The sequence below is a fragment of the Haliotis rufescens genome, unplaced genomic scaffold, assembly GCF_023055435.1.
Source record: "Haliotis rufescens isolate VD_foot unplaced genomic scaffold, xgHalRufe1.0.p SCAF_2, whole genome shotgun sequence".
Lineage (NCBI taxonomy): Eukaryota > Metazoa > Mollusca > Gastropoda > Lepetellida > Haliotidae > Haliotis > Haliotis rufescens.
In genome coordinates this window covers 73,301,105-73,313,011 of record NW_025963890.1, presented here as the reverse complement: position 1 = coordinate 73,313,011, position 11,907 = coordinate 73,301,105, and the positions used below count along the sequence as shown (strand labels likewise).

At 37.3% G+C, this 11,907-nt stretch overlaps 1 protein-coding gene across 7 annotated transcripts in view; it reads right to left on the bottom strand.

Annotated features, from left to right (window-relative positions):
• Positions 1-2,134: 2,134 nt before the first annotated feature.
• LOC124133226 (dual specificity protein phosphatase CDC14A-like) overlaps positions 2,135-11,907 on the bottom strand; it is a 42,855-nt gene continuing 33,082 nt past the window's right edge. For 2 of the 7 annotated variants that reach the window (XM_046497531.2, XM_046497532.2), the window contains exons 14-16: positions 11,801-11,842; positions 9,332-9,494; positions 2,135-4,560 (exon numbers count right to left, since the gene is read on the bottom strand). In XM_046497531.2, coding sequence (XP_046353487.1) covers positions 4,540-4,560; positions 9,332-9,494; positions 11,801-11,842 — 226 coding nt within the window. In that variant the 3' untranslated portion in view covers positions 2,135-4,539. The remainder of the gene's footprint in view (positions 4,561-9,331; positions 9,495-11,800; positions 11,843-11,907) is intronic. The other 5 variants (XM_046497533.2, XM_046497536.2, XM_046497534.2 and 2 more) reach the window with 5 other exon arrangements.

Below are 11,907 nucleotides of genomic sequence, written 5' to 3'. Positions count from 1 at the left end.
ATACTATTCGTAGTTGTGATAGAACAGGCTGACGTCGCATGGCAGGAGTACTGTTGTGCTTCTTCAGACAATGATAAATACTTACCTTTTTTATGCAAATTGTATAAATGGCTGGTGCTACCGGTAGGGCAGGACAACCCTACCCTTTTCGCGAAGACCTGGTGTCATCTCTGATTTTCAGTGATCCATTCATATCATTTCCACACCTATTTGCCCTTTACGCCAAGTGGAATCTGTTTCGGGAGAAAATCTGGGATGGTTCTTCTCTTGCACTGACAGTTTATATTTACGAGAGGGGCGGTCGGGTAGCTTAGTGGTTAAAGCGTTCGCTCGTCACGCCGAAGACCCGGGTTCGATTCCCGACATGGGTACAATGTGTGAAGACCATTTCTGGTGTCCCCCGCCGTGATATTGCTGGAATATTGCTGTAAGCGGCGTAAAACCATACTCACTCACTCACTCACTTATATTTACGAGAATAGATCTGTTGTAAACTATGTTCTCCCATCGACTCGCGGAATAGAGGGGGATTAGGTCGGGGAAGGTGAAATGCAACGATTAACAACGTGGGGGTTGGGGTTTCGGGCTGAAAGGTTCTGAGCCTAACTATGATGGACTGTGTTAATAAAGTTGGAAATGTTTCAACATCGTCTCACCCGAGGTCAACACACTTCTGCCAACGATGCTGAAGTGCCTTGATCCTACTGGTTTAGAAGGATTCCTCTTGGTGTATAAAGTCCTTCACAGCAGCAACGACGTCATTATTTGTATAATACTTGCCTGACTGTTCTTTTTCAAATTGCGGAATAGGTGCAAAATCTGAGGGTGCCAGATTTGGTGAATATGGGCCATAACAAAGTGAACTAGTCAATGCAGTACAGTGTTTGAGTAGTTCATTGCAAGTGTATTTGGTCTGTTGATGCCGTTTGTATATTAGTGACAGACAGTTGAACGTGACAGGGGTCCAAATGGACACAGAAATGGAAAAGAACGAGTACTGAGCAGTCAAGTTATATATATATTTTAGAGAAAAGTACTCCCCAAGAAATTCATGACCGCATGTCACAAGTGTATGGGGATAGATACCCTAGCTATTCCACTGTTAAACCAACAATTGTGAAAGTGTTTTTAACTTTATTTTTCAACTTAATCTCCCTGCGTTTCAATACACTTCTCATATCGGTAGTGAAGCTTTTCAATCCCCAAAGGAAGTTTGTCATCGTTGTGGCCATAGAGCTTGCCAGGAAGCTGTTCTTTCAGTTTAGGAAACAGGTGGAAATCACTTGGTGCCAGGTCTGGTGAGTATGGAGGGTGAGGAAGCTCTTCGAATCCACATTGTCGCACAGTAGCCTTTGCAAGTCGAGAGATGTGAGAAGTCATGAAAAAGTAGAACTCCCGAAGTCGGCAATCCAGGCCGCTTTTCTTTGATAGAATCTCTCAGGCTATGAATCAAATCGGGATAGTGGGCACCGGTAATCTTTGGACTTTCTAATTATCAACAAGGATAACACCCTTTGCTTCCCAGAATACAGTGGCCATAACTTTCTTCACTGATCTGGAAGATTTGAATTTTTTGGTGCCGGAGAAATGGAATGGTGTCATTCCATGGATTGACGTTATGACTCGGGATCATAGTCGTGGTCCAATGTTTCAACATCCGTTACTAATCTCTTCTTAATTTTGACGAAATCCTTAATTAGCTCTAAATTTTCTCTGGCAATGTGTTCTTTTTTCTTTAAGATCAGAATTTAGAAACTTTGTCACCCAACGAAAAATAGTTTAACTGGTTCCATGGCTTAGACCTGTGTCTTCCTCAAGTTCAGCAATGGTAATACGCATCTGACAGCATAAGTCTTTCTATCTCCTTGATTGAATCTTCATTGATAGAAGTTGAGGGACGTCCAGATCTAGGGTCATCAAGGTTTGTTCCCTGGCCAACATTTAACAGTGAAATAGCCATACATTTGTGACATGCGGTCATGAATTTCTTAGGGAGTACTACGCTCCCACAATCAGAGGTCTCTGGCGTTCTCAAGGATTGCAGCTCTGCACAGTGAAATCTAAGAGGACTTGGCCATCAGTATGCTGGTGGAGAGCCTGCATACTGCCATAAAAACAACTGACAACACTGATCTTCATTGTAATATATTTTAATTCATATTTTCTAAATGTCAATAGCATTGTATGATAAAATAGTATCAAATATACAACCATGACAATCCTTCTATGAGCATGTACAGTTACACCCTAACATGCAGACAGACTAAAGCTCAGATACAGAAGGAAGAGGAGCAGCAAACCTGGCTGGTCCCCAAGGAGAAACAAGGGGACAGGAGACACAGCCTAGATATAGTTTAACACGGTCAATTGTTCTCCCAAGTGCAGCTTTCAAGAACTGAAGCAATCAGAATTATTGTTAATTACTTTATATTAGTTCTGTCTGTCTACAAATGGCTAAATGTTTGGCCATAAATAGGTCAGACAAAATGGTTAAACTTGGTTTTCTCAGAAATGTGGACTTACTGTGAACTGCAGTATATTAGATTATGTGTCAATGACTATCATACAGACTGTCTTAGTGGCAGGTTGCTCCATGCAAGAATTGGCCAATTGAAGGGAGACAACTCTCTGTATATTCGTTTTATTTAAATAATAATGAAACCTTCCTTATCATGCTTGATTTGTGTCGGTCAAAAATTTGATGTTCACGTTGAGCACGTAGTTATTGTTCCTTAGTAGAGATCACAGAGAAACATGTTGTTATTCCGCACTTTCTCTTTATCAGCATCAGCCATACAAGTGTTATTGCTTGCTTCCTCACTTTAACATTATGCATCATGCTTGTAATAGGACTTGTGACATCATCTTACATTAAATTTCTTTTTTTTTTATTTCATTGAACATTCTAAAATTTATCAATCAATATACTTTCATTAATTTGAATAATCATCAGAATATTTGAATTCACTGCCATTCATTTTTTAACAATCATTATTCAGGTTTCTCTCTGTGAAATGAAAACTTTACAAACTAATGTTAGTACACACGCATACACACACATTTCCAACTGGCCCTCTAAATGACACACTTAAGGAAGATTTTCAAGAATGAACAATCTTTGGATGATAAGACTTGACAGAATTTAAGAAAGGCAGCAAATGGTAGAAACTCCAATTCTGTGCACACAATTCACATTTTGAAAATCTGGCAAACATGAGAACCATCTGACACATGTTTCATCAGAAGCATTTAATAAATATGGGTTAACATACAAAAATACAGTAACAAACCCAGTAGTCTGCTACAGTCGTATAATGAGGATTTGCTACTAAACAATTACCATGCATTATTTCCTACCTCCAACCTGCAAAAGTGGAATCCCTTTGTAAAAACAAAACTACGACATGAGCAGAATGTTTACATTTCAAAATAGAAGCATTAATTTCATTTAGAATGAAACATGTTAAAAATGTCTACCTAAAACTTTTGGAATAAATAAATATTGAGCACTGCTCCTTTCAATATTTGTATAGGGATTGGTATATAAATCTGTATCTACAATACACCAACCAACAACAGGGGAAACGGCAAATTTCAACCATGTGAGTTAGACACATCAACATGATATAAAAGAACAGAATGTAACATGCAAACCTTAAAAGAGGCCATTATCACAGAATAACTCTGGTATAATCAAAACAGTCTAATATCTCGCCACCTAAACACCAAGATGTCAAGTATTCATGCCAGAAATATCTATTTATCAATCACATATATATCATTTAATGCAACCATCTATCACGACCATAAGATTAAAATCAGGATATTCAACACAAGATAGTGAACTTCTGACCACTCCATATTAAGACTTAAAATATACATGTCATTATGATCGTTAAAAGGGAAATGTGAACATAAAACAGACCTGTAAACAAATCTGTGGGAACAGTGTTGCTAAATGGGTGTAGTATTTCAATATTATGACATGCATAGATGATACAACAGTTAACTGAGTCTCCCAGTGATAAATACAAACTACTTCACTGGGTTTAATATAAAACCAATACACTCCCTATAGTATAGTTTCATATATAGATGAACAGAGTGACAATTTTATCTTTAAAAATGTTCATAGTAAATTAATTCTCCTTGTAACACATTAAAATAATAAGATAAAATATGCCTTATGGGCCATGGTTACAATTGCAACTATGGTAATAGGATTGGTTAGATCTTAATGCATTTGTTTATTAATTAATATTAACAAAATATGTTTGCATACATGTTGGTTGTTGGTTCTTCTGTACATTTAACTGGTTTATTAACCTGCCATGCTTGACATGACAATATATATATATATCTACACACATCTGAAGCAGGGCAGTATGTGACTAAGTGAATCCCCTATAAAAATAGAACTGTACACATTCTGAAATCCTCCAGCCAGGAAGTATGGACAATAATAACGTTGTGACTCTCAGTTGGTGGGCGTTGCCGGAACAGAGTGGTTGATATCATCGTAGATGGGAGGTCTTCACACTACGAGTATGAGGAACCGATCTGAAGGTAAAGAAGCACAAGTTAAACCTTCATTTACATTCAAGTGGTTGCTGAGAGAGAATGCACATTTTCAGCTTTAACATTTTCAACCTCATTTCAGCTACTTGCCAGTTCAGCATGTTCAACACATCATGTGCATTCTTAGAGTTTAATCCACCAGTTTATACTCTAGGCCTTGCAGTAACTCAATAATCAGGCTATTATATTTCATGCTCAAGAAATTCTGAAAAAATAGCTAAATAAGACCAATGTCAATCTGATTCTGCTGACTGCGTCTTCAGGTTACACATTCATCCCATATTCCTGCAATTTGGAATAATTATTTCATTGCAGCTCAACATTAACAAACCATGATAATGAAAAACATGTATATACACAAATATTTTTCCCTTTAATGAAAACCCACATACACCACTTAACAGACAGTTTCTTGCATATCGACAACCTTACAGAATAAATGCTACATAAGACGAACCATGCACTTCTGCAAACATGAGGTATACATTTCTTGAATCTGCTAATTGTACACGTTGGAAACGAGTAGACAAGTCTACAGACGTCAAACCGACGACAGAGGACACAACAACACAGTCAAATCACATCGGATCAAATTTCTTCATGACAATCTAGTCTATGGTTCAACTCTCTTCATGGCCAACAAATCACAATAACATGCATCAGTTGGTTTACCTGACATGTCCACGTTATGAGAGGTGTTTTCATTCAATAATCTATGCATTATAGATGTTTCACTCAATAATCTATGCATTATGGCAATATTACTCAGTAATCCATGCATTATGGCTGTTTCACTCAGTAATCTATGCATTATGGCTGTTTCACTCAGTAATCTATGCATTATGGCTGTTTCACTCAATAATCTATGCATTATGGCTGATTCACTCAGTAATCTATGCATTATGGCTGTTTCACTCAGTAATCTATGCATTATGGCTGTTTCACTCAGTAATCTATGCATTGTGGCTGTATTACTCAGTAATCTATGCATTTTGGCTGTTTCACTCAGTAATCTATGCATTATGGCCGTTTCACTCAGTACTCTATGCATTATGGCAATATTACTCAGTAATCCATGCAGTATGGCTGTTTCACTCAGTAATCTATGCATTATGGCTGTTTCACTAGGTAATCTATGCATTATGGCTGTTTCACTCAATAATCTATGCATTATGGCTGATTCAATAAGTAATCTATGCATTATGGCTGTTTCACTCAGTAATCTATGCATTATGGCTGTTACACTCAGTAAACTGTGCGTTATGGCTGTTTCACTCAGTTATCTATGCATTATGGCTGTATTACTCAGTAATCTATGCATTATGGCTGTTTCACTCAGTAATCTATGCATTATGGCTGTTTCACTCAGTAATCTATGCATTATGGCTGTATTACTCAGTAATCTATGCATTATGGCTGTTTCACTCAGTAGTCTATGCATTATGGCTGTTTCACTCAGTAATCTATGCATTATGGCTGTTTCACTCTGTAATCTATGCATTATGGCTGTATTACTCAGTAATCTATGCATTATGGCTGTTTCACTCAGTAATCTATGCATTATGGCTGTTTCACTCAGTAGTCTATGCATTATGGCTGTTTCACTCAGTAGTCTATGCATTATGGCTGTTTCACTCAGTAATCTATGCATTATGGCTGTATTACTCAGTAATCTATGCATTATGGCTGTTTCACTCAGTAATCTATGTATTATGGCTGTTTCACTCAGTAGTCTATGCATTATGGCGGTATTACTCAGTAATCTATGCATAATTGCTGTTTCATTCAGTAATTTATGCATTAGACATGTTAGAGATGTTTCACTCAGAAAACTACGCATTGTTGCAGTTTCACTTACAAATCTAGGTATAATGGTTGCTTAAATTAGCAATCTATGCATTATGGCAGTTCCATTCAGTAATCTATGCATAATGGCTGTTTTGTGAAGAAATCTATGCATAATGGCTGCTTTGCAAAGAAATCTCTGCATAATGGCTGCTTTGCAAAGAAATCTATGTATTGTTTGTTTCACTTTGCTTTATGACTGTATCACTGTGTAATCTATGCTTTATGACTGTTTCACTGTGTAATCTATGCATTATGACTGTTTCACTGTGTAATCTATGCTTTATGACTGTTTTACAGTGTAATCTATGCATTATGACTGTTTTACAGTGTAATCTATGCTTTATGACTGTTTTTCAGTGTAATCTATGCTTTTTTGACTGTTTTACAGTGTAATCTATGCTTTATGACTGTTTTACAGTGTAATCTATGCTTTATGACTGTTTTACAGTGTAATCTATGCTTTATGACTGTTTTACAGTGTAACTTATGCATTGTGAGGTGCCAAGTCATCACAACATCTTAGAAACACCCATCCTTGGTTACCCTGTGTATCAGATCTCCATTCTATTTGTATAAACACCCTGGACACATGGCTCCACAGCTTTGTTTTGAGTTTGAATGACATTATGCTATACATAGCCAACCTATTGCATCGCTCTATATTGATTGAAACAAGTGGTGTCTCAACAACAACTGTGAATGCCCGACAGCAAAAGCTTTCCCTCCCATATGAAAATACACAGGAAATGATCTTTTCAAGCTAAAAGTTTACATGTAACAAGTTCACTTATAATTGATTTGAGTAAATACATTGAGGACACAATTCTGATTATAGAGCTATGCTGAACTATTGTTCAGAATGTCATTTTGTTGATTTCACGTACAAGAGCAAGAGACATTTGCTCTAAGTGATAATTACCAAGTAAGTGATCAAAGTGATTTTACCAATTGGATTGAACTAGCGTTGATCTGGTAGTATGTATGTTGTAATAGCAGAGTTATTTCCCTTTAGCTGTGCCATCAATGCACCTATTACACTTGGTGAAACCAATGAGAACAGGTATGTGGCTGAGAAACCAAGAAACAAAACCAGGGCGAACCGGGATTCGAACCCACAATCCCAGGTTAGAAGGCCTAAGGGAGGCAACTCTGCACAGCGCATTTTATAAAGGAAACAGAAAGCTTGTGCCTTGAGGGCATAAAATAAAATTATGAATTGTTATTCTACAGGTCAATATCACAAGGAAACAGACTGACAGGAAAAGAAACTACAGCTTTAGTTTTGAACATACCATTCACTGAAGCAGCTGAACTACTCTGTTACAGTTAAAACACCATCAGCATATCACCAATGATCAATATCCCACCAAAATCCTCTACCATTATCATTACTGCAATGATTTAATCAAGGACATCAGAAACCCTGGAAAGCTAATACCTCTGCATCGTCGTTTATCCAGTGTATTGTATCTCCATTCTATTATGATAAATACCCTGGGCCTATCTCCTGCCATAGCTTTGTATTGAGTCTGGTTCGAATGATACTAAAACTAAACAGTTGTCCGATCAAATAAACCATGGTTGTGTGAGGACAATCCTCCCTCTGTCTTCATTGTAAGGAAAAAATCTTTTCCAGCAAAAATGTTATTGATAACATCTATTGTTCCGACTACAAATACTGAGAGTTCGCTTCTAGGAGGCCACAGTATTGATTATTGAATGCAGATCTATGTCAAACTCTGTTTCAAAAGAGTCATTCTCAGTTGTTGTTTTCTAGCTCAGGATTAAGTGAAATCCTGTCCTAATATACTAATAAGAGAGATGGAAAAGGTGACTTCCGAAACGAAGTGGCAAATTAGTCGAGCATATTTAACATAGTAGAGGTGAAATAAGGCGACCAGTGCTAGCAGCGTTAGAAATTGGCACTAGTCCTGTAGTCTTTGCCAAGCTGCCCAAAAGTTATGGTATCATAAGGACTAGTAGAAATTTGACATTCTTAAGGGGTTTGCTATATATGTGATCATCATAAGGAATATTGGATGAAAAATGTTAGTGTCTTCCGCTGGCTAGCCTACAAAGATACCATGCCACAGTTTCATATGAATACCCAACAGAGTGCCAGGCAGGGTAACAGCAAGTACCATCTTTTGGTTTTGGGGATCAAAATACCAACCTTATCATGCTTATGTTCTTCCCACTTCCCCAAGATGTTATCATTATAACAAGGAGACAACAAACACTGGATTATCAACGATGCATGACCCAAACAAGGATTATTTGCAGCCTTCTGAATGATATGACAGTAATGACAGGTGATGCTCAACAGTTGTTCTTCCCAACTAGTAAGAATTAACTAATAATCAACTACACCTCTTCCATGTTCAGCATATTGACCACACCAGTCATTGTTCTGAAGTCCCCCATGCGTCAAGTACAGAAATATAAATTTTGTGATATCTGCATCAGTATTCTTGAATAGTTCACTAGTTGCAATTTTGGATACTATCTGAGTGAGGATGAAGGTTCATTTTAACAGGACAGATGAAGGGATATAGATTATCTGGTGACAACATGTCTTTGTCATGTGTCCTGCAGAATCATCGCTAGAGCATAGTCTCCATAAACCTAGAATTCACTGAAATAATTTTGAAATATCTCCTAAAATGCTACAGCTATGGTTAGGGTCAAAAGCATTGAGCCGTTTTGTTAAGGCGATAAGACTAAAGACTATTTTTTTTTATAACTAGATAACCATAAAATACTAAAAACTAACTGAATTGACAAATAAAAACTAACTTATTTTCATTTAATGAATTCAACAATTGTGTTGTGCTGAGTTTCGTTGTATGTCTGACAGAGTGAAAAATGAGTGGACTTGACAGGAGTAGAGAAGAGTTAGACTTACTGTATAGTTGGAGCGTAAGTGATATTTGTAGGGCCAGGAACTGTTGATATCAGCTGTGGTTTTATAAATATCCCTCGAACTAGAATACAGGTTGCTTTTATTGTCCAAACTCTTATTATCATGGTAGTCTGATTCTAAATCAAGGCTACGCCTAGTCCAGCTGCTAGATGAGACAAAAAGAAAGGACAAGGTCAGACATGTTGAAAACGTTCATTTAACGATCAAAGTGTGATCGAGTCATGCCACACAACAACATCTACATCTACTCTAGCATCCAATATAAGGTGTCACTCGTCACTTCACATGCAAAGCTAGGCCACTCATGCCATGGTTAGTTTCATAATTAAGAATCATGGTCAATCTTTACTGTTATTAGTAGGTATGTGAATATCAGTATTATATTCCCTTCACCACTTTAGATATTATTATTACTCCTTACATTCAATGTAAAATAAGTGAGACACTCAAAGTGAGACATGATTTGAAAATCATGAAGCTAACACCAACTCGACTTATTTTGTCAGTGAAAACAGTGTGAGACAGCTGGACTGCCAGCATGCAGCAACATCGACTGAATTGATGACATTCTCATTAAAATCTCGTCTTAGTTCTCTCTACCGCTAAACAAAGATATGAGGACATACCATTACAGATCACATCAGAACGACCATTCGCTAACTTTAACTGACCAATGAAATTACTAACCCGTCAACATAAGCTAATCAGAAAGCAGTTTTCTCGGGTTATACGGCACTAGTTTCAAATTGGCAAATTCCATTCTAGACTACTTTTGGAAAAATATTTTGAAACAGTTCTCGATTTGAAAACTGAAGAAAAAAACATTCTGGAAAGTCCAATAGATGGCCAAGATTGTATGGCAGTACCTCTCAAGGGGCAATGCAAAGTGTCTTCCGTTTAAATGTTTATCCTATTTAAACAAGAGATAGGTAATGATTTTGACGAAATCCAGTCTTACAGCCCGTAACTGTCGCTCAGAATACCCTGTTTTCACCAATTTGAGGTTGCATGATTAGAAAACACATTCCGACTGTCACTTTTCTGGTCTGGTAAGCGACACTATGATTGGTCAGATGAAAGGTCGTTCTGATGTGACCCGTAGTGGGATGTCCTCAGATCTTTGTTTGCGATAGTGAGAACAAAAATCTAATTTCAATGAGATTGAACTGAAGCAGGCCACAACAACCTGCTGACAACACTGGTGCACCTTAGAACGAAGTAAAGGGAAAATGTGCACACAACAGTCACTAACGTTATCGCTGGGTACTTCAACTTCATATGTTTATTTATCACTGATTTGTGAATGATGTTCATGCTACCAGTAGGTAATTTACCATTAACAGTTCGATCATAACATGTAGATAGTCAAAAAGAAAAACTATTTTAACTAAAACTAATAGAGTCATACCTCAAAAAATAATACTGAAGAAAACACTAGGAATGTTCTGGTCTTAAAAATAATTTACTATTGAAGGTTCACATCCCTACTAAAATCAGAGAGTAAAATTCAAATTGAAAACATGATGACCCCTGTCCATGTACAGCAGCAAGGAAATCTCACTACAAAGTATTATTTTTAGTGCATAGATTATCAAAAGTATAACGCATGTAGGCCGTGCAAATAGAGGAGCACATACATCATAAACACGATAACTGTACCAGAACCAAATGGGAAGACAGACCACAAAATGTCAATAAAACAAAGATGCTAGTAACCATGGTAATGGGTGAATGAAATGGAACAAAATGAAGATGGAACATTATCTTGTGTTGTCATGCAAGGAGAAAAATAGCATTCAATAGTTAACACTGTAAGACATCAATGTGACTACAATGAAGTACCAACAATGACTTAATATGCACTAATGCATAGTGGGTGTCACACAACTGCATTCTGGGTACCTTCGCTGCTCAAAATCGGAGTGTTTTTGTCACATTCTACTTACTTCTAAATCAGTTTATGTAAACTCTGTGCCAAAATCTTTTGAGTCTACAAGCACGAACTTGTCATTCTACATTCTGTTCGTGCATGGCTTATCACTGACCAACTCAAATCACAGTTGACTCTGTGAAATGGTAGTGGTAGACCCATAGCCAGTGTTGTCCGAGGACTGTGTAATGCTTTTAACCATTTTAAGAAGATGAAGTTTTGTGCTGAGAATGGATGCTTTAGTGAGCTTCTGACGTTGGAGCAGCAAGGGTACCCAGATACAAATAGATAAAACACTTGGGACAAATTTGAATGGAAGATTATGACAGTTAAAATAACATGAATAATGCACCACAAGGGGGATATAAAACCAATGTGAGCAATAAAACTTAGTGAACTAAATAGTTGATAAAATAACAATATCAAATGAGGAGGTACTGATAAAAGCAGGCAGTAAGTGTCGCCCAGGTCAAGGCGACCCAGGTGACAGGAAGCTGTACCACAGCACAATGCCCGCCTACCTAGACTGAATGGTTTTCCTCAAACAATACTGCTGATGTTTTCTACAAGAAAACAGGCACTTGTGTCAGTATGAAGGAGATAAATCAGCATTCAGTGAATCTTAACT